Source organism: Anopheles gambiae, chromosome 2 (genome assembly GCF_943734735.2).
Source record: "Anopheles gambiae chromosome 2, idAnoGambNW_F1_1, whole genome shotgun sequence".
Lineage (NCBI taxonomy): Eukaryota > Metazoa > Arthropoda > Insecta > Diptera > Culicidae > Anopheles > Anopheles gambiae.
Genome location: NC_064601.1, coordinates 74619303 through 74642524, shown reverse-complemented (window position 1 = coordinate 74642524; position 23222 = coordinate 74619303). Strand labels below are relative to the sequence as shown.

General features: G+C 39.8%; 1 protein-coding gene and 3 non-coding genes across 5 annotated transcripts; 3 read left to right on the top strand and 1 right to left on the bottom strand.

Annotated features, from left to right (window-relative positions):
* Window positions 1-60: 60 nt before the first annotated feature.
* LOC1275727 (ionotropic receptor 75a) lies at window positions 61-23015 on the top strand. 2 transcript variants are annotated; one of them, XM_061642683.1, is made up of 10 exons: window positions 61-1868; window positions 2440-2801; window positions 4904-5176; window positions 5656-5823; window positions 5922-6073; window positions 9423-9783; window positions 10870-11192; window positions 16891-17102; window positions 18066-18361; window positions 22109-23015. In XM_061642683.1, the coding sequence occupies exons 1-10, from the start codon at window positions 1443-1445 to the stop codon at window positions 22434-22436; spliced, it is 2901 nt and encodes a 966-aa protein (XP_061498667.1). In that variant the 5' UTR covers window positions 61-1442; the 3' UTR covers window positions 22437-23015. The 2 variants fall into 2 exon arrangements, with proteins under 2 accessions (XP_061498667.1, XP_061498668.1); XM_061642684.1 differs by having other exon boundaries at window positions 22077-22177.
* Window positions 3287-3359, bottom strand: Trnav-cac (transfer RNA valine (anticodon CAC)). Its single transcript has one exon. It is a non-coding gene; the product is annotated as a tRNA-Val (tRNA).
* Trnap-cgg (transfer RNA proline (anticodon CGG)) lies at window positions 6960-7031 on the top strand. The gene has a single exon. It is a non-coding gene; the product is annotated as a tRNA-Pro (tRNA).
* On the top strand, window positions 8947-9018 carry Trnap-agg (transfer RNA proline (anticodon AGG)). The gene has a single exon. It is a non-coding gene; the product is annotated as a tRNA-Pro (tRNA).
* Window positions 23016-23222: the final 207 nt, after the last annotated feature.

The following is a 23222-nucleotide window of genomic DNA, read 5'->3' as shown; positions in this document are numbered from 1 at the left end:
ACTGAAACTAACTGTGTGGCGTGAAAGGTTTAACACAAACTATTGCACATCGATACATAAAATAATACAGTATTGAAGAAGATCACATATGAGCCGCATTTTCAGGAGTACAGGTATTCCCGGATATACGCTATTAATGCGGACCGGGGGCAATCGCGTGTCTCGACTATTAGCGTTAGCTGAATTTCGAGGGTTTTGTGTTAAATTATAGCTAATTTTCGTTTAATTTTGCTTGAAATGGTAGGTTTTATGCATCAAATTAGTTATTTCATCTGATTTCAACTAAAGATAACAATTTTGTACCTTTTAAAATGGTTTTTAAAACTCGACTAAAAGGGAATTTATTTTGCATTTTACATTTGATGTGTTAAACCAGTACAATTTGCTCGAAGTCAAATTAAGAAGTTCGCGTACATCGAGTATGGCATATATCGGGGAATATCTGTACATCTCAATCTTTTCAATTAGACTTATCTGGCTCTGACGAGTAAGTGCCTATGTTATAATACAGTAGTGACAGTAAGTCTGTATTGTTCATGCACTTTATATTACAATCAACAAATATTATTTCGTACAAAATACTATTTTTCCGTACTATAACTTCCGTTTAGTGATTTCTACTTCTAATATTTATTGCCATATGGTGATAAAGTAATATGAGTTAAATTACTTATTTTTCGCCATACAGACCGTGTAAGCATTAAAAACGATATGTACCAACAAATGAAGTTTGTGCGAGGAACTTTAAGTTGTGAAATAACCAAAAATGTGTAGAGATAAGATTAAGAAAATCAAGTCATCTCTAAAAACATGTTTTACAAAAACCGAGCAAGCCCGGGATAAGGCAGTTGTAGGCAATTCTTCCGCAGAAACACCACTAACCACAAAATATGTCGACAATATGGCCCGGCCGTAATTACAAAGCCTTCGATATAGGTTTGAAAAGAACGGAATATCTATCGAAAGGAACTCGGCAGTTTGTTGTGAATTAATTGTATAATTCCACGGCACACGGTCGATCTACGAGAAAAAAGTAAAACATCAAAACGTCGATCACCAATTTCCAGTAATTTACCGCTCGTGCAATATACATTATGTTGCAATATTAATGTTCTCCTTATTAAACCGACCCACCAGACCACCACTAGCAGCCAAAAATTGATAGGCCAATCGTTTCGAAACCATCATGCCGAAACATAAATGCCCTGCCAACTTCAAATTGGCAATTGAAACACAGTGAGATCGTCTCATATCGCCAGTGTGTCGTGTGGTGCGTTATTGTTGGCCCAGTAACCCTCATCATTCATGCACCTTGTCGAACGATTATGGCTGACTGGTGATGGAATAATTTCGCCCGTATTTCCCCTTAATGTCAGGTATAAATTGAAGCCCCAATCACCCCACCAGAGTGTGTTCAGAGAGTGAGTGCGATTGTGCAACGGATGCACCGCGTGCGAAGCGCCATGCGTCTGATGGGGCACAAGCGAATGATGTTGTCGTCGTGGATTGCTGTACCGGCAATACTCCTAGCTGCGGTGGGTTTGGCCTGCGGATATGCTGTTAAGAGCAACGATTACAGTGAAACAGTTGCTACATTAGTGTTTCGGTTTATACGTGACCATAAAGGCTTAAAGCTGGGCATCGTTTTCGGGTGTGATCAGAAGTTTTTGCTCATTTACAACGTTTTATCGCAACTGGCGACCATAGGCGTCCGGGCGAGAATGGTCCACATCGGCCCGGGGCCGACACCGGACAGGAACGAACAAGAGCACGAGCGGTTTTCGAGCACTCTTCGGCAGTCGCTCGAATTTCATCAATTTGTGCTGCTCGATATGGCTTGCGAAAACGCACCGGATGTCCTGAAGCAGGTGAGCAGGTTGTTTATCCTAATGGTGCTGGGTCGGGTCTGGACCGCTTACCCGCCCATGCATGCCATGTACTCGTGAAGCCGTCGGTCGTGGGAACAATGTGGCGTGTCTGTAACACGATCCGGTATTGTATTCTTCCGATAAAGGTCAGTGGGAAGCTGCTTTATTCATAACATTTGCCTTCGCAGCTATCACTGCAGCAAGGCTTAACTTTGACAGACATTATGGTGGAAAGGCGAACGTGTACCGCTTTACCAAGTGGCGGCCGGTCGGTACAATTGTAACGGGAACGGCTAAGATCGTTGGCAACGTGTGGTAGCTCACACGTGCATTAAATGGCTTGCGATTGTAGGTGGAGTGTAAAGGAGGTAACAGGCTTGGATTAATTTTACCTGCCTCAATAATCGAACATCTGTTCGTGTGGTAATCATGAAACTGTGGTACGGGAGTGTACAGTTCAAGAATCGTGTTTTTGTTTTTTTAAACTGCACTTTGAAAGCCATAAAAAAGATTTATTGGAAAAATATCTTCAAATACTTTTCTCAAACACTCTTCTTTTACTGTACTGCAGGCATCGAGATATGAACTCTTCAATGCGTCATTTCATTGGCTAATAATTGATAACCATTACAACAGTGTCGAGGAAGAAGGTACCACTGGTGAAAATGGTCTCTTCACGTGTCCTTGGACTATGATCACCAACAGCACCGAGAATGGCGGAACGGCTAAACCGATACAATCCTTCACCAACGGCACCGAACCGGACGGTGCGATGGACAGCGACTGGACAGCTAGTAGCAACGGCAGTGAAGCAACTGCCAGTGGCCATACCTTCGACCTGCTTGCAGCAATGAACGTTAGCATCAATGCGGAAATAACCGTTGCAAGCCCTACGGATCCATCCTATCGGGGATTCACACTCTATGATCTCTGGTAATCATCCGTTTCTATTGTTTGCGCTGTTGCTTTAGTGTTAGACACACATTGCATTGCAGCTTTTAGCTGAAGCGAGGATAGCACCCCCCCACGTTTCACAAGCTCGTCATTATTGGTTAGCTTTTTCGCTTGTTTCTTCTTCAATACCGTACCATGCTCACAGGCTTACGGAGAGAATGAGGTCTCACACATTGCTTGAGTCCGTAATCTTGCGCTATTCACGTGCAAGTACGATTAGTTGTTATCAATGTGCACAAATAGGCTTGCTCTTGGGCTGTAGAAGAGTGTATACAATGTTCGAATAGCAATACCTACACACCATGGCTGAATCTCATCAGCGACGTGTATTTTCGCCGTATGCAAAGATTATTGGTAAATGGGTAGGAGTAGTAAAGAAATACTACGTAAATTATCCCATGGTAAAATTGACATATGGTGTGTTAAAAGTAATACCCTTAAATGGTTTAAAAATAGAATCTACATGTTTCCGCCCGGGTTCGAACCGGGGACCTTCTGCGTGTGAAGCAGACGTGATAACCGCTACACTACGGAAACGTTGGTGTAGGGAGGGCGCAAACATACGAACGGGTGTGGTAAATTATGAAATAAAATATTTTCTTAAAATTCCAAATTCTAGTAAATTTAAAGTAAAAAAGCAAGTTAAATGTCTTGTCAATAAGGTATAATTTAAGGAATAATAGCTAATAATCGCATTTGTCCTCTCACTTTTTAGCATGATGAACTCTTTTTTGAATAGTTTTGACGTGATGTCACTGTCTTGAAATGGGTTAGACACCTGATAACTGCCAATGGATATATATAATTCCATTACAGGGTTTTCCCTGTCACTTTCGAATGTAACCATTGTTATTTATCGCGTGAAAAATTTTATTCCACATCGATCTGACATGTCATTTCCATCGTAATAATTTTTAATTTCTTTAACGGGCACTTCGAAGGGTTGCTGCTATTGTTTTTTCACTGAGGTTTGTTTGAAGCCGGATCGCATCACCCGCATCACATCAGAGTGATGTGGAATAACATTTTGCACGCGTTGAAAACAATGTTTACATTCGAAAGTGTCTTGGAAAACCCTGTAACATATAGTGCTTCAACTTTTATCAAACTGAGCTTACAGGTTTTTCCAAGTCACTTTCGAATGCGCACATCATTATTCACCACTTCCAAGATGTTTTTCAACTGCTGTCAAGTAGTGTATTTGTATCAAAATAAAATTTCAATTCTTACACATGATTTTCAACACATCATAAAAAACTGCCAAACTCAATCCAGCTTGAGATGTGTTGAAAGTCATGTGGAAGAAGTGAAACATTATTGCGATGCAAATACAACATTTGACATTCGCTGTTGAAAAACACCTCGCAATCAATGAAAAATATTTTAGATATTGAAAATTGACTCGGAAAACCCTGTAGCGATTAATCAATGATTTGTAATCATGGTATTAAACTTTGGGGACTTTTAGACAAATTCTTGGATAAAAAAACGTTTTTTCTAATCAAATATAATCTTCCTAAAAACTTGCTATATTTTTTTTCTATACGTTGTGGAAACTTTAAAAAAAATTTACGAAATCGTGTATACAAATGAATCCTGGGTTTATTATCGTGTTATCTGAGTATCTGAGTTAACGGCATTCCACTGTATTCAGTTTCTTTGATTTAAAATATAATGTAAAATGTTTTTGAAAAAAAATTGAATGTACTTAAAAATATATATAAATCACTGGTTTGATAATAACTAAACTGAATAACTGAAGGATAAAGAATAGCAATCAAATTTGTTTAAAATAGTACAAAAGAAAGGTGAACGTCGTAAACCTTGCATTGCACAAAGCATGAATAGAGTTTATGAAACCTTTTTCAATGAAATATTTTTTCCTTTCTTGCGTTGATTAGATTAAAAGAGATTGGCGAAGCGTTGTAAAGTATTCCGCTTTTCTTTTAGCTGTAGTTCCTTCAATATAGAATAATGCAATTTTAGCAAAGTATAAGTAGCAGCAATGGAAAACGGGAAAAAATCTTACTGCAGTCATGTATAGCAAGCAAATCCAAGTTTGTTTTTGCTCTTTTACGAAGGAATCCCGGATTCATCAGTGGCGGTAAATTGAAAATAGAACCGTTGGGCTGCTACTCGCCCGCCGAAGGGCTGCAGATACCAAAGCGCGAGTCGACCGTCGTTCGCCGGCGCAACATGGACGGACTGCGGCTAAAGATAATGACCGTGGTGACACAGAAACCACACCAACCGTTCGAACTGTACCTAACGACGCCACAGAACACCCATCTCGACTCTGTCCATCGCTACAACTACGGGCTGATGGGCATGCTGAAGGAATTCTACAACTTTACGTAAGTGCTTGCTGCCGCGGGAGGCTAAAGTTCGATTCATTAAGATGATAAAGGGGGGCAGGCGGTTGGGGGGCGGAAGGGATGATTGTTGAGCTTGGGCAGCTCTTGTGGTTTAACTTTTCACACATGATTGATGATTATTATGACGCTAGCACCGGACCAGATACGTTCGATGATGATGGTGATGATGATGTTTGCCGATGAAGTGGGTTAGGTTAAGCGTCCGTACGCGAGACCCACCCAGGCTGACGATGTCCAGTTCTGATAAAGTGGCGCTCCGGGAGCCAGAAGGAGTCGTGGCTTGTTTGACAGTTTGGGGGTTCGGTGTCGTTTTTGTTCGCACTTGGCAAAACTTTTGCGGACACTAGCCGTAGTAGGGGCTTGAGCTTTAGTGGGGTGGTGGGGACAAGGTATATTGCAACTTCCGTACTAAAGTCATCAAACTTGTGCTTCTCTCGGTACAACGAACACGGGGGCAGTTTCGTCAACCGGCGCACCAAGAGCTGGGGATATTTGCGGAACGGCAAGTTTGATGGTATGATCGGTGCTTTGTCCCGGCGAGAGGTCGATCTCGGCGGTTCGCCCATGTTCTTTCGCCAGGAGCGCCATCGCGTCGTCAGCTACACTACCCGCACCTTCGTCGAGCGGTAAGTATGATGGGGTGTACCGGTTGGTGGCCCTTTTTTATTGGCTTTCTTTGGTTTTTCTTACCTTAGTTTTTCTATACGTACAAATATTGTTGCAGACCGTGCTTCATCTTTCGTCATCCGCCGCGCAATGATGCGGTAAAGAATCCGTTCCTGCTTCCGTTCGAAATAATCGTGTGGTACTTAATGGTTGGCTGCGGCTCAATCCTGGTGACAGTTTTGTGCTTCAGTTTTTTCGTCGAAGATGCAGGTAAGAGTGAAAAAAAGAAATAGCAAATGGAGAGAACCGAGAGTAATATAACTAGTGCTTTGATTGTAGCGTTGAATTGAACGAATTGCAATATCATTATTGTTTTCTATGTCGGAGCAGAATTTTATTTACAATTCAATGCTAAAACTAGTTGAGTTTGTTGCTTCCTGATAAAAGATACCAATGCCCAACTAGCTAATCAAATATTGTAATGATGTAATAGGCTCTAACTAACAAAGGACAAAATGTGTATCATGTGTAATAATAGCCGCCTATGTGTAAACGCTGATTGAATCCATAACGCGCATGTTGTTAAGCCATCCGACTGGATCTTTAAACCAAGACAGTCAGGGACAGGAACAGACAGGGATAGTCTGCAAATAAATTTAGGGTTGATTTTAGAGTTTGGTTTGACATTCTTCACATAAAGACTACTTAAACCATTTTAATAGCGATTAAATTGGGTAAGCACAATATAGAGCGCCTTACTTTATCACTAAATCGTTACAGCTCGAGATGAGTAACACTTAATCAGATTCATCTATACGAATCATCAAAGTGAATCTTTGCAATCTCAGTTGGGACTACCAAATCTTCTCTGTTTTATTTTATTGTAACATGTGTGTAACATGGTCAGTCCACCGGTGCCTGGCAATCACAACTCATACAATTCGTCGTTGTAGTGGCTCCTCTATTGTCTTTTCCCACACACAGCGTTTAAAACCCTTTTTTGGTTTCATGATATATGGAGAGTATCTATGTCTTAAAGACATATGTGAGTACTGGTATTATGTATTACGATATAGCTCGAGCTAGGACCGTCGGGACATATAGATTATATGGGGTAAACTTTTAACACGCATGTGTGTGTTCACTAATTTCTATCGGCTCAATGGTCTAGGGGTATGATTTTCGCTTCGGGTGCGAGAGGTCCCGGGTTCAAATCCCGGTTGAGCCCATGATATTTTTGAAGAAACCCAAGGAAACGATTACTATGATATCCAACAGCGAACACAACACTACTGCCAATCGTTGTGAAGTCGTGTAACCGCGCGGCTACATGAGGTGAAATATACAGCGAAATGAACTATTTGACAGATTAAATATCTGACAGGTACAGCTAAAGCAGCGGTCGGCAAAGTCCGGCCCGCGGGCTAAATGCGGCCCGCCGTAACATTCAATCCGGCCCGCGAAAGGATTTGACTGATTTTTAAAGATGGGAAGAAATGATTCGTACACAACTTACTGAAGATCTTTTAGTGTACCATATTATACCATCGTACTTTTTCAACTTTCATTAAAGTACTATGGAATGACGGACTGTTCAGTATGTTCGAACTCGCGGTCAATATCCCCGTAACTTTTGCATGAAAAAATATGCCATTTTCGGCTGATTGTAGAAAAAAAACTAAGATAGATAATTTCTTTACATTTACATCTGTTGAAAGGGAATTATTTAAGCTTGCACTAATAAGTTCAAGACTTTGCGAATTGCCTTTCGTAGGAATTTTCACCATAGTGCACGAAGACATGCATGATTTAAGTTCAACCTTCGATTTTCATCAATTCCTCCTAATTTGTCGCTACAAAATTGTTAGAATAAAGTTTTTGCATCACGTTGGTGCAGAAAAAAATTGATGGGACACAGGTGACGGATGTTGGACCAGTTTGTGGACTAGGGTGTTATATCGAAATTCTGTCGAAATTCACCTGAAATGATTGTATTGAGTTTTCGCGTAATTGTTTGCCACTGCGAAGCCAGTGGATGCGATTTCTAATTCCTGATCTATTTATTCATGTTTCCCAGGTATAATTTACTGTTTGGTGGGTTGCATCGATCTCCCGGTCCAGCTAACGCAGTAATATAGTCACTTCATTTCATTTCAGCTTCCTCAACCTCAAAAATGAACCTGGGTTTTCTTTAGATGCTTTGGTTGGTGACCAAAATGCCGAAACGGGTATATACGACGTCCATAAACAAATTTTGTCTGCTGACTGATGGGATACTACTACTCAAAGAGCAATTAACGTTTTGTTAGTCCGAGACCTAAACCCATGAAAAATAGACAATTGTTGTCCATGTTTTTAATGCAACCGTTATGTAATATTAATATTATTAATATTATTATTATTATTAATATTAATTATTATTAGAGGTGGTCCCGTGGTACAGTCGTCAACTTCAACGACTCAATAACATGCCCGTCGTAGGTAGAACAAGTCTAGAATCGTCCCCCCGTAGCAAGGATTACGCCGATTACGTTACGCCAAATAGAAGAAGAAGATGTAATATTAACATTATTTTAATACTACAATAAGAGTATCTAAATGAAGGTTGCATACGAAATTTTATGATTTCATGATAAAAAAAAAATAGATTTTAAGTAGGTTTTATCAATTTTGAACCATGCTTGGATGACACAATTATAGAAAACTGCAGTAATAGCAATCGCATTGCTTGATAACACTTACCAATTATTTTGTTTCTAAAATTTTGCCTCAAAAGTTTGCCGACCGCTGAGCTAAAGGGTTAGGGGAGACACAACATCCGCTTTCGAAATTCTATTAAAAATAATATCTTCTTAAACAGAACATTCCCTAATTGGAAGAAATTATTAACCGTTGACTGAAAATTGACGAAGTACTCGATATTGAAGTTATTCAATGGATTTAATTACGATTTTGTTTGATGTTATTTGTTTACATTGCACATTAGCTGGTTGCTGTGATGCTTTATCCGTTAGATATTTCGCCTGTCAAATAGTTCATTTCGCTGTATATTTCACCTCATGTAGCCGCGCGGTAACTTTATTGTGAATGTTGTCGATAAATGTTGTTGTCCAGTTTTGTGTTTGTTTTCTAACGTTTCTATCGGCTCAATGGTCTAGGGGTATGATTTTCGCTTAGGGTGCGAGAGGTCCCGGGTTCAAATCCCGGTTGAGCCCCATGATATTTTGAAGAAACCCAAGGAAACATGTGCAAGGAAATCCAACGGCCGGGGGCCGGCCAACACAACACTGCAAGTTGTTGTGAAGTCGTCTATCTGATTTTTTGTGTTTTGTAAATGTGCTTTTTCGTTATTGTATTCCCTAGATATGTTTCAATTTATGGCAGGTGGCATCAATTTGCTTTCAAACAAACAAGAGAAAAAAATATTCTTACTTACTTACTTATGTTTTGTAGATTATTTAACTGTTGATTGATTTATATTATTTGTTCAGATCTGCCCCAATTTAATAGTTTTAATTAATATGACAAATCTGACAACATGCATTGTTGTATTTTGCATTAAAAAGAAAAAAAAACATTAATCATAAAATTACATTTTAAATAACATTTTCCTTCACAGTATCTGAAAGACGCTTTTCCTTCGCACCTCATACGATACGAAGCAATACCTCAAATGATGCTACACGTTTGGTTCGATGCAATTTAGCCGACGATGTTACTAACGCGCGACACGGAACAATATTGAAGAAAGCTATCTTCTCTCACGCCGACGATGCCGGTGCAACAACGGCAGGCCTCGCGGGAAGAAACGTGCCGCCGGAAACGTGCCTGAACGAATCTCTTTTAAACCGTCCTAAGCTGTCACCGATGCGGCGAAGCTATTGGCACCGAGAAACGACAGGCATCAGTTACAACGTTGATGAAGATGATGATGTGCAGGGATCTAAGAGCGCATCAGCTAACGTGCAGCCTGACATACGGTAGGTGCAAACGGGGGCTAGGCTTACATCACATAGCGTTTGTATATTGTTTGCGTTGATGGGAGCTGTCGTTTAGACTCTTTGGGGACGGTACAGAGGTTGAAATGAAGCGACTGAATATATGTTTGTGTGTTCATACGAAGTGGGTGGGTCTACATGTTCAATAGATGTAATTGAATGCGTGTGGGTGCAGTGATAGGAAGATGATGCTCTTATGGTTAAATCAAACGATAGAATAATCCGTCAGCAACATCCAATATGTGCAACAATTGTGTAGCAGTTAAAAAAAAAGATTTTTTTTTGCGAACAACATTCCGTTGCAATTCACTAAATGTGATTTCGTGATGGGTTCGATAAGGTCTGACGGACTCCTTTCATCAACAATAGAGCTCTGCTCTACATGGTCGTGTGAGTTTGTGTTTGGGAAATCTATCGATACTATTTCAATACTCTTCAATTGCATTTAATGCTTTTGATTACGTTATATGCATCTTACCAAGGTATTGATCGATCGTGCAGTAGCAAACTAGTTTTTCCCCGCTCTTCAGCAGGTCGTCGCATAGCTACACATTGTATTGTCGTTGCTCAATCGGTTTTTGGACAACATCATTAGTGGAATGAGCTTCACCTTTGTGTGGCAGTGTGCATCGAAAAGTTTTAACAGCTGCACGAGCGAGTGCAGAGCGCTGGAACAATGTGCCAACGTGCTTCCCTTTCCGGACCGGTAAGGGAACAGGCGGTACTCGTACGATGATTGTGAATCATCTGAAGAATGTCGGAATTGGTATTGCCCGTTCACCGGAAGAAAATCATTATTACAAGTAACATTTTTCATTTCAATCAGCAAATGCAAAGTTTGTCGTATCGAACGGTACTGGTGCATCTTTTTAATGGTGCTCGCCTCGCCTCCTATTGCCGAAGAAACTAACGATGATCACAAAATGGTGTTTCTGCTCCGCTTTTCGTTCCATTCGTTGTCCTTGGCTGGCTGTAGTCGTTTCCATTTCTGGAACCACTTTTTTGCGTTGTTATTGTTGTGTGTCGTGCCTGTGCGATGCGACGAATAACGGTCGGTTTTCTTTTCAGCGGGTCTACTTTTTCGGGATCACAGCCCAGCTCCCCGAATGCAGCCGGCTCATCTCGACAGCGATGGAAAATATGCCACTGGCTATATCCGGTGGATTGTCGTCAGTTGGTTCCTTGCAACAGTGATGCTGCTGCTGCTGCTGTTGGTGGTGGCGATGGTACACTCACGGCACACAATTGCCATAACAAGACCGTCCCAGCAAACATATCGTCGACGCATCGATTCCATCCGGGAGACGGAAACGCAGGCGCCAAATGCAATTATAAAGCGGAAAAGGTATCCAAAAGCATTTTACTCTTCCTCGGAGGCGTGTGTCAACAAGGTAACTTAGCAAATGGAGTTTTTCTCCCCCGTATGTGTCTGTTTTATTGTTGTTATCGTTCATGAGTTTTGTTGAACAGTTTCTGCTTCTAGTTATTGTGATATTTGGCTGGAAGGGACGTAAAGGATTTGAATATGTACATCCAGTTCGTTGATATTGTGTTAACTTTGGAGTTTGGGGTTATGAATTGAAAACATACTCTGGTACTGCTGCCATGCTTTTGATTGTGATTGAGACACTTTTGATAGTAGCATTTGTGATTTATGAAATTTGTGAAGCGAATTATTATGGATTCTTGTGAATTGGTTTTTTTGAGTACTTGTTTTCTGGTTTGGAACTGTTTTTATTACCCTTAGCACAATGGGCATTGATGGGAATCAAGGAGGGGTCAGAGGAATTGATGAAAAAATTGCGAAATGTAAACAGAAAAAAGATATTGTAGTCTTTTTAATTTTTCTATGATTACATCTCTCAATAGTATTAGATCAGCGGTCGGCAAATTTTTGAGGCAAAGGGCCAAATTAAGTAAATGAACGAGTGCTGCGGGCCAGGAGAATGCGTTTTTTTATCATTGCGCTTAAATCATTACATTTGAAACTTTTACAAACCTTTTAGGTATTATTGTTGTTTTTCTGTAATTATATCATCCAAGCATGGTTCAAAATTGATGATACTTGCTTTAAAAACTAATTGTAATTTTTAATCATTTGAGAATCGGCGATAGATGGCCAAAAATGTGATCAGTCAAAAAATAACAAAAAAGGATCAATATCGCTTCTTGAAGAACCCATCCTTCTACGCCGCAAAAAAAATTGCGGATATTCCGGGGATGATACAAAAATCGTAACGGCTAAAAAATTAGCGAAGCAAACGTGGAGTCAGAAATTATTACAATGCTTTATGGCAAGTCATGCCATGTCAGATAAATTGATAACTGATTCCTTATGAAAAAGCACTTTGACAATCGTTGAACTCGTAAACAGCAGCAGTGTGAAATCGTCGTTCTCGTTAAAACAACAGGGGCTTTGAAATGTTCGCTTTTGCTTTCATATGCGATCGAAAATATCCCTCAAATAGTTTGAAGAGAAATCAACTGATTCTGTGAAATTGAGAAGAACGAATAAAACTAAATAAAAAAATTATCGCGTGAAAATGTATGGAGCTATTTTACAATATTAAAACATTGTATTGCATGTTTTGCGTTGGCGAACGTCAAATGCTCTCCCATCAAATGCATGTCGCATGCAAAACTTAAAAAAAATATTGTAACCAGGCTTTAGTGTATCTCATCAATATAAAATATCGTTTGCGATTTCCTTCATTCTGAATGTCTTATTGTCGTGTTGAAACAATGTTAAAATTACATGATGGTTGACAGTTGAAAATTGACAAATTTATGGGTTTATCAAGGGGTTACTTTCACCTGCTTTAACAAAACGTTATTTGCACTTTGAATAGTAGTATCCCATGAGACAACAAACAACCTCTATCACCTCACCTTGACACCTCTATCAGTCGAACCATGGTGGCCAAATAAGGGAACTAAACAACTTAGAAGTGTGCGCGAACAACGAATGACACCCCGTAGCGTCTTAAATAATTAACTTTCAAATGATTTTCATGTAAAGAAATTGTCTCTCCTAGTTTTTTTTATACAACTAGGAGAAAAAAAGGCATTTTCATGTAAACGTTACGGGGATATTGATCTTGAGTTCAAACATACCGATCGATCCGTCATAAATAGTACTTTAATTAAAGTAGAAAGAGTTCGTTGGCAAAGCTATTCTAAAAGATATTCAGTAATTTTTATACGAATAGTTTATTCCCATCTTTCAAAATCAGTCAAAAACATTCGCAGGCCGGATTGAATGTTGCGGCGGGCCGCATTTGGCCCGCGGGCCGGACTTTGCCGACCGCTGTATTAGATTATTGCAAACTTAAGGTATTTTAGTTTTTGTTAAACGTGTTTTTTGGAAATATTTGATATTTTGTTGTTAAATGCAAAGATGCGTATGAAGTGGCCCAAATGAAGCAAAACAGGTGCGAAATAGAAAAAAAAACACCAGTTGGTCTTTTGATCTTTTTTCATTGTAGCGTATCAAACATAAATTTTAAGTATATGATAAACATTTTAGGAATGAAAATACATGTAATTGATACAAATTAGTGCAATTTATCCTCAATTTAAGTAAACATTACAGTGAGTGATACTCGATCTGTTCTAAATGCACACAAATAGGGTATTTGAGAAGTATTATTCATTTTCCGACGATTCCCACAAAAGTTGAAATGAAAAAAAATCTTCTTCTTCTTCTAGTTGCACAACAACCGTTGTCGCTCAAGGCCTGCCTGTACACTTCCACTAGTGGGCTTGGCTTTCAGTGACTTATTGATTTTTATCCATAGCAGGATAGTCAAGTCCTATGTATGAGGGAACGGTCCTTTTGAGGCTTGAACCCATGGTGGGTATGTTGTTAAGTCGTACGAGTTGATGACTGTTCCACGAGACCGGCCAAAAAATGAAAAAGCTTACCAAAGCATGATTGCATCGCCATGACCGTACTGTAAGAGCTCTGCCTGAACCTAAAAACTGGTGTTTAAGTTTATCGAAACAGTACTGTTGCTATACATGTTAATCATCACGTTTCAGCTTAGTTTCATCCAGAAGGAGAACACCTTCACAGTCTTTATTGATAGAAAAATACTTTCCGAAAAATTAATGTAGAGAATCGTTTACATTGGTATTTATGCTATTGTATGTTATAATTTGGTACTGAATTTGATAGACCACTATTTTGAACACCGCGAATGCTAATCAAGCACGACTTTGAAAAGCTATTATTAAGTGTTACACAGCATTCCTGCATAATTGCGGAATGTTCCTGCATTATTGAAAAATGTCCCATCAATTTACTAAATTAATATGCTTGCAAGGTGTAAACCAGGTTGTTTCACCATGCTGAACTAAAAAATCTGAATCGCAAAGGTAAATTTATAATCATTGCAAAAACAACATGAAGGTGCTCTTTTAATTTCGCGCAGTGTGTCTATATTTCTGCTGGAACGTGTACAGGCGGTCCCCGAGGTACACGTTACCTCTTATACGCGGATTCGGAGATACGCGGTTTTCTAAATTTGGCAGTTGAGCAAATTATACTGATTTGACACATTCATTGTCAAATACGAAATAATTTCCCTATTGATCGAATGTTAAAAACCATTTGAATTGGTGTAAAATTTTTAAATTTAGTCAGAATTACATCAAATAATTAATTTGGTAACCCCCTACTTGCAATATTACACGAAGATTAGTGATATTTTGACTGGAAATTACGAACACGGAAATTCGAGATACGCGGTATTTTGCGGTCGTTTTCGGTCCCAATTAACCGTGTATCTCGGGAACCGCCTGTATTCTTTTAATTTATTATACTTTTTTATTGTTTCCAATTTATTTTAGATTTTGCATCACTATGCAATTGGTGATGGTTACTTACTGTAACAAGTGACACGCATAATATATTCTGAATTTCTTACTACACATTTATGACATTGTGAGTAGTGGTGGGAGCTCGGAATCGGTCCTACCCGATTCCGATTCCGTGTTCGGAATCAATTCCGGAGCCGATTCCGATTCTGGAATCGATTCCGATTCCGGAGCCGATTCTGGAGTCGATTCCGGAGCTGATTCCGGAGTTGGTTTCAGAGCCGATTCCGGAGTTGAATATGGGATCGGCTTCGGAATCAATTCCAGGATCGGAATCGGCTGCGGAATCAGAATCATCTCCGGAATCGGAACCGACCTGGCAATCGCAATTTGCTCCGGTAATGAAATCAGGCTTGACTCCAGAGATGGAGTTAGCTCCAGAATGAGAATTAGTTTTTGACTTGAAATAAGAAGTGTGGGAAGCAAAATAAGTCCGGAAATCTCCATGTGAATAGCTCAATTACAAGTAAATTTTGATTCTTTGCCGCTATTAACACGTAGCATCATTGGACCCGAACGCCTATTCCTATGAAAATGCCAAAACCGACTCCGTTTCGAAGCCAATTCTGATTTCGGAGTCAATTCCGATGTCGGAGCAGATTTTGATTCCAGTGCCAATTTCGAAACCGATTCCGATACCGGAGCTGATTCTGATTCCGGAGCCAAATCCGATTCTAGAGCCGATTCCGATTCCGAAGCCAATTCCGCTTCCGGAGCCGTTTCCGGAATCGATTCCGGAATCTGATTCCGGACCTACTACCCGGAATCGATTCCAGAAAACTTCGGAGCTAGCCGGAATCGATACCGACGAAATCTTAATTTTTCCCATCACTAATTGTGAGACTTTTTGTGGCGTTATGTAATCTATGGATGACGCCTTTTTTCGATTTATCCGGCGCTACAACCGCTTTGCAGTCTTGGCCTGCCTCAGGAGTGTCCGAAACCGGTCGCGGTCTCGCGCCTTCGTTTGCCAGTCCGTTATCCCGGCCTTAATGGCGGACGCCTCCACGCCATCTTGCCACCTCGCTATCTGGCCTACCACGCCTCCTCTGTCCTTGTGGACGGCCTAAAAAGACTTTTAAAAAGAGGGGGGGATGACGCCTTATAACCCTTTTAATAGAAATGATGCATTTTCTTCTCCACAAAAAGAAGCAGTCTCAATATTTGTTTCAAGCCAAGTCTGAAATAACATATTCCTGAAAAAAAACTACCCCAACTCAACAAACATACTCAAAACCATCAACAGAAAACAAATACAAATTACAATTATTAACTTCCTATCCAAACCATTTCCGTCAGAATGTTCGTGGTACGAAACATTTAATGTAAAACCCCCAATCGCAATGATTGATTCTGGTTTATTATTGTTTCTTTTTTTACGAAAACTTCATCCATTCTTCATTTTCTCTCTGCTTCTCTCCATTACGCGAAACGAGATGATGTTCGAAAATAAAGATAAAGTCACATTACCCTCTGCGCGGCCGGTTTGTGTGATTTGAAAAGTTTAACCACCCAATAGCGTTTGCCGCATCGCTTGATTCGCGGTATTGTTGGGCTGTCAGTTCGTGTTGTGTTTCGCATGTGAAGCTGAAACTGACAAGCAACATTTCTTGACACGGCCAATATCAATCATTTGGAGCACACATCCGGGCGCAAAACGGAAGCACACTTCCTTGGAAGGTGGCCGAGACGAAGAGGCGCAGTGAATCGACCCGCATGTGGCAAGAGAGATGTACGCTGTGTTAGAAGCTTCAATCGCTTATGCAGCTTCACACGGGCCTAATATTTGGAGTGAAATGTGGAGTTATAGAAGAAAGAAGAAAAAAAAACTATCTGCAAATCAAACACTGATTGAATGTGCAAATTCATAGAAAGTATTAAAATGTGAAAACATATCAGTGTCTTGTACAAAAGGCGGGCAAAAAGAGTAAAAGTGTGTTGCATTAACATGGGGTGACTTACGCTAATAGCTTCGCAAAAGCCTTCCCCACCCTTCGCCGAACTGCGCCACAATCAATAAACAACCCCGGATTGTATCGCATCGATAACGCTGCTGCTTTGTGTGAGTGTGTCTGTTTCTAGTGGCCGTATTGTGCATCCCCATAAAGCTTGTATCAGTTCTCCGCAACCATTCCACCACCGTGCGTAGAAGCGACGCGCCTGGAGGAGCGCCGGCCTTTTTTCTCGCATTATTTTCGTTCCATTTAACAGGATTATCCGAGATACCGCACCTATCATCCGGCAGATGTACGTCATTTTTCATCCTGCTCTTCGGCTACCTCATGTACCAGTACTACTCGGCCAGCATCGTCGGCACGCTGCTAATGGAGCAGCCCAAGAGCATAAAAACGCTGCGCAATTTGATTGACAGCCGCCTAACGCTCGGGATCGAGGATATTCCCTATTCCAGAGATTACTTTGTGGTTAGTGTTTGATTGAAATTTATGCCATCGCTGCTATGCGCTGTTGTTGTTGCTGCTGCACTTGCCGGAGTCGATAGGTTGATCCTGCACCTTGCATGGGGAGCTTTGGGGGACAGTTGAAGATGCGAACTTTCCGCACGTGTGTGTGTGTGTGTGTATGACATCCTTGAACAAAAAGTTGCCGTCCTTCGTCCCGGCATAGTTTAGAGCTAAAATCTGAAACAACCATAATTGTTTTTCTCCCCTTTTGCTTTCAATTGTCCTTTTCTGTTCCGGTCTACGGCATGAACTACCCTTTGGCCGTGTTTGTAGATAACTTGAAGCGTTCGGAGTTTCCAATTTGGGAAAAAGATGTCCGAATAACAATAGTAGGCTAGGCACAAGAACAAAAAGAGAGAAAAAACACCATCCCAGCACGGAAAGAAACGAATCGGACCGACCGAGAGAGTGTGCAAATATTTTCAGTTGCAGTTCTAACCACGCTGCCATTCACGCTACATCGCACCTCGAATGCACGTAATGCACATCCAGCTGTGCAGTGCAAATAGATTAGAAGCGCATGTACGCAAATAGATTAGATGGGAAGCACAAACATCATTCGCCCATCCTTGCGAGGCATTTTTTTTGGGGCAGCTTTACTCGGCATAAAAAGAAACAATAGGAGCTGCACCTTTGGGGGAGGGTCCGCCACGAGTGCTTTACCGTACCGGCCGCGTAACGGACGCGTCGAATGTCCGAATCGAGAGTGCTGGAGCATTTATGTTGTATCGTTTTTTTTTGGTGCTGTTTTGTGCCGGGGTATTGTTCTGATGCATTTGTTCTTTCTTTTTCTCTACCTCTTCTCTGTTTGCATGTGTGCGCGGAGGATTGCTTTATTTCGATGGATCCGGCAAAAATTGTCCTTCAAAAACACACTCGTACAAACCAAAAAAAAATCGTCTCCCGCATACGCCTAACTACCAGCGTACGACCGATGCTGACTCACTGGAACTTCACCGAACTCGGATCGAGTACTACGAGCCGAAAACGGGACGCAATGAGTCCAACTTCCTAGCAGCCGCCGACGGGTTGCAGCTGGTGCGGGAAGGTGGATACGCATTTCATGTGGCCATTTCGGCCGCCTACCGCATCATCCGGTTGACGTTCAGCGAGCGCGAAATTTGCGAGCTGAGTGAAATTGATATGTTCCCCGTCTGGTCGCAGTGGATGGTGGCGATCGTGCAGAAAAACTCACCGTACCGCGATGTCATAACATACGGGTAGGTAAGCTTACGGGGTGTGGGTGGAGAATAGCAACTCTGACGCACCTATTAACACGCTTTAGCCTCACGAATGCCATACGTTCGGTCGGTAGAGGTGGCGTTTCTTAGAGTTAGGCTGGTCTGTTAATGAATTAAATTAGCAATAGGTTTTGTATTTCTTTTTATTATCAAAAACATTAATTAATTTAATGTGACCTGATATCATATTTTTATAAGTATCACACATCACTCAACCGTAATTTTTTTTGCATATTTATCTTGTAACTGATAAAATAATGATTGACTGTTAAACGATTTTTTTTTTATAAAAATAAACTTACACAGTTCTTATTCCATCATTCACTTAAATATAACCACTCTATCTCTCAGGCTAGCATCTGCTTTAAACCTTGTTTATCTATATGCGGGTAGATTTTATTTTTAATTATTATCACGTATTTGCTGAATAACTTGATTAATTGTTTTCCCATATTGTTATTTACTCTGAAATCAGGATTTTTCAATCTATCGAACGGCAATATTTAAATTTTGAGCTCTTGAGCTATTTCACTGAATAGTTCCCAGTTCATATTTCTCTCTCGACATTCTTTTAGTTTGTGTTCAACATAGTTAAATTTTTCACAGTTAGGGCTGTTAGCTAAATAATATTTAAATTTTAATTCCTCAATGTATACTCTTTCTTTGGCCAACAATAAGTACATACAGCTTTTTTGTTCCGAGTTCAATTGTTTATCATTTATATATTAAGCAATACGTTCTTCTTCTTCATTGGCACAACAACCGTTGTCTGTCAAGGCCTGCCTGTAGCCACTAGTGAAATGAGCTTGGCCTTTCAGTGACTTATTGTTATAGCAGGATAGTCGTAGGACTGACGGGGGCACGGTCTATTCGGGGCTTGAACCCATGACGGACATGTTGTTAAGTCGTACGAGTTGACGACTGTACCACTAGACCGGCTAAGCAATACGTAGCAATACGTTATCCCATTTTATATTACGGTATTTTTGTATTATATGTGGTGTACTATAGCAACTGACTATTGAATTGTGAATTGTGTTTGCTGTTGATTTTGGTAATATTGCAGTTGATAGATAAGCCATTTCTATTCTTATTGTTTTCATGCATGGATATGATGGTGGAATGTCTGAGGTATCGGGTGGATTGTTATTTACTGTAATAAATTCCATAGTATGTTTTATGTATTCTACTTCCTTTAAATGTCTGCTAATAAGTTGTGCTTTTAATTTTGCCTCCGGTATTGGAATATTCAGTCCTCCTTTTGCCTTAGACATAGCTAACTGACGTAGAAAAAATCTAGGGTCTCCTTTAGACCAAACGAAAGAGCCTAGTTTGGATGTAATCTTCCCTAAGTATTTGTAACTTATTGATAATACTGATCCAACAAACCATAACTTAGAAGATAAGTATGTGTTTGCTACTATTAATTGTTATGAAAGTTTAACTCTCTTAGCATATAATGCCAAATTATTTGCTCAAAATGATGAGTGGTTGCTTCCCAGTTAAGTTTTATGGTAAGTCGTAAAGAATTTGTGAAAATTATTCCGAGTATTTTAATTTTGACACTGTCTTGCAACCAATCTACGATAATTTTATTGATAGCTGAGATAAAACCAATATCAATCGACCTCGATTAATTAACGTTAGAATCTAGCCCAAATTCTATGAATATTTCTTTTATTTCTTCTATTTTTTAAACTTTGTGTTACTATCGAAATATAATTTGCGTAAGCTCTACACTAAATCTTCTTGATCATTACATACTTCTAATAGTTTTTGCTAGTAGAACGATGGAAAAGTTTAGCTGCATTCACACCTTGGAAATGAAAAATCAAGCTAATCTAACACGTTCACACAAAAACACTCACCACAAATGGTTGTGTGAGCTGTACGATCAGCTGCTCTTTCTTTGGCCAACAACAAGTACATACAGCTTTTTTGTTCCGAGTTCAATTGTTTATCATTTATATATTAAGCAATACGTTCTTCTTCTTCATTGGCACAACAACCGTTGTCTGTCAAGGCCTGCCTGTAGCCACTAGTGAAATGAGCTTGGCCTTTCAGTGACTTATTGTTATAGCAGGATAGTCGTAGGACTGACGGGGGCACGGTCTATTCGGGGCTTGAACCCATGACGGACATGTTGTTAAGTCGTACGAGTTGACGACTGTACCACTAGACCGGCTAAGCAATACGTAGCAATACGTTATCCCATTTTATATTACGGTATTTTTGTATTATATGTGTTGTACTATAGCAACTGACTATTGAATTGTGAATTGTGTTTGCTGTTGATTTTGGTAATATTGCAGTTGATAGATAAGCCATTTCTATTCTTATTGTTTTCATGCATGGATATGATGGTGGAATGTCTGAGGTATCGGGTGGATTGTTATTTACTGTAATAAATTCCATAGTATGTTTTATGTATTCTACTTCCTTTAAATCTCTGCTAATAAGTTGTGCTTTTAATTTTGCCTCCGGTATTGGAATATTCAGTCCTCCTTTTGCCTTAGACATAGCTAACTGACGTAGAAAAAATCTAGGGTCTCCTTTAGACCAAACGAAAGAGCCTAGTTTGGATGTAATCTTCCCTAAGTATTTGTAACTTATTGATAATACTGATCCAACAAACCATAACTTAGAAGATAAGTATGTGTTTGCTACTATTAATTGTTATGAAAGTTTAACTCTCTTAGCATATAATGCCAAATTATTTGCTCAAATTGATGAGTGGTTGCTTCCCAGTTAAGTTTTATGGTAAGTCGTAAAGAATTTGTGAAAATTATTCCGAGTATTTTAATTTTGTCACTGTCTTGCAACCAATCTACGATAATTTTATTAATAGCTGAGATAAAACCAATATAAATCGACCTCGATTTATTAACGTTAGAATCTAGCCCAAATTCTATGAATATTTCTTTTATTTCTTCTATTTTTTAAACTTTGTGTTATTATCGAAATATCATTTGCGTAAGCTCTACACTAAATCTTCTTGATCATTACATACTTCTAATAGTTTTTGCTAGTAGAACGATGGAAAAGTTTAGCTGCATTCACACCTTGGAAATGAAAAATCAAGCTAATCTAACACGTTCACACAAAAACACTCACCACAAATGGTTGTGTGAGCTGTACGATCAGCTGCTCTTTCTTAACGCCGACGCGGTACCGTTGATTTTTACGCTCGATTTCAATCATAGTTTCAATAACGCTTCACCTGACTTTCATCCTCGGCTGTGGGGCCGTCTGTGAGAAGTCATTCTTGCTGCCGCGATGAAAATGTGGCAAAATCGTGATCGACAGTTTCGTGGGTGGCAGGGAGATTCCCTACCTACAAACTGTGGCCAATTGATTTTTTACTCAGTGAAACGCGAAACTACTTTCAGCATACAGAGGTTACCTTAAATTTTTTGCACTCTACAATCGCTTTGCACCGTACACCTGCTTCGACTGAATAAAAAATGCACTATTTCATGGCTTTCAATCGCTGCGCGTTGATGTTTCCAGTTTTGATAGTGGTGAAGGTTGATGTTTGTTCTGGTTTCATTTTGTATCGTTTTTCGGCCAATTTTTTTTGTCATCCTGAGTGGTCAAACATTTCTTTTTCTTTTCTTTTTTTGGTCGTGCTTCTCTGCCGTTCCGTACACTCACGTTGGATTATCCCGATGTCCTATGGCCTATGGTCGGGGAGGTGGCACTAAATCCCCCGGACTAAACTCACAGATTACGCCGGTTGAATGAAGCGGGATTAATGCAGCGGCAGAGACACGTCTGGCAGGAAGCGAAACCGAAATGCGTTCGCCAGATTGCCCCGACCGATTTGATCGTCGGCCTGGATGCGGTAGTATCGGCGTTCGTGCTGCTGTGCGGCGGTATTTGCCTGTCCGTTTGCGTGCTGTTCGTCGAAATCCTCTGCCATCGGATCGAACGTCATCGCCATGGATGTCATCGCCGAGAGCTGTGGCGAAATCGTTTTGTAATGATGACGAAGCAACCTAGCCTACCGGCACAGCCCCGGCGCGATGGTATGGAATTGTTTTACGTTGAATAGACTGGCCAGATTTGACCACGACAAAATGTGCCTGGTCAGGTTTGTCCTTTAATTGTAACGGAATGTGGTAGCAGGGGCAGCAGCAGCATTTTGGTGTTCTTAAGTAGTAGGAATGTTGAATGGAAGAAAATGTATCCGATGGAGTACAGAAGAAATTGCGTTGAAACGCTAAAATGAAAGGTTTCATTGGTGGAGTTTGAAGGTAGTATCGTAGATGCGTTTTTGCGTGTTGATTAAAATTGTTAGTAAAAGCAGGAGTGTTGAATAGTTGAAATAACTTAAATAAAAAAAAACTTAAAAATTATGAGCTTTTCAGGTATTACAACAATATAAAATGCTTATAAATTGCAATTTTCTTAAAAATAAATAAGGTTTAAACCCTTTTTGTATTATTTAGTGCGTTTAATATATGATGAACATTCTATAATATCTCTTTCATTGAACACAAGCATACCTTAGACACACTATATATTCGATCCTATTAAATTCAATATTTAAGATTATTCATTTACTATTTCTACTTTAAAAAACTGTATCCTTGTTAGGTATAAACATACAACAATTTTAATCTTATAATCAATTAAATTAATATTTCATTTATGTATGTACTTACAATATAAATCAGATAAATATGTACATTGTGTTGCTTCTCAATTTTACAAAATTTCCCCACAGTACCCAAAGAAAGAATCTTTACTGTATTGAAGTGTGCACCCATGCACACTCATCACCCCAAGAACTGAGCAGCTTCATGATCAAACATGTCCCTTCAATAAGTGTCTCGTG

Excerpts from the sequence above, each read along its gene's own strand:
- LOC1275727 (XM_061642683.1), top strand. The coding sequence starts at position 1,443 with ATGCACCGCGTGCGAAGCGCCATGCGTCTGATGGGGCACAAGCGAATG. Across the intron at positions 6,074-9,422 it reads TTTTTTCGTCGAAGATGCAG|TATCTGAAAGACGCTTTTCC; the intron begins GTAAGAGTGAAA and ends TTTCCTTCACAG. Across the intron at positions 9,784-10,869 it reads AACGTGCAGCCTGACATACG|CGGGTCTACTTTTTCGGGAT; the intron begins GTAGGTGCAAAC and ends TTTTCTTTTCAG.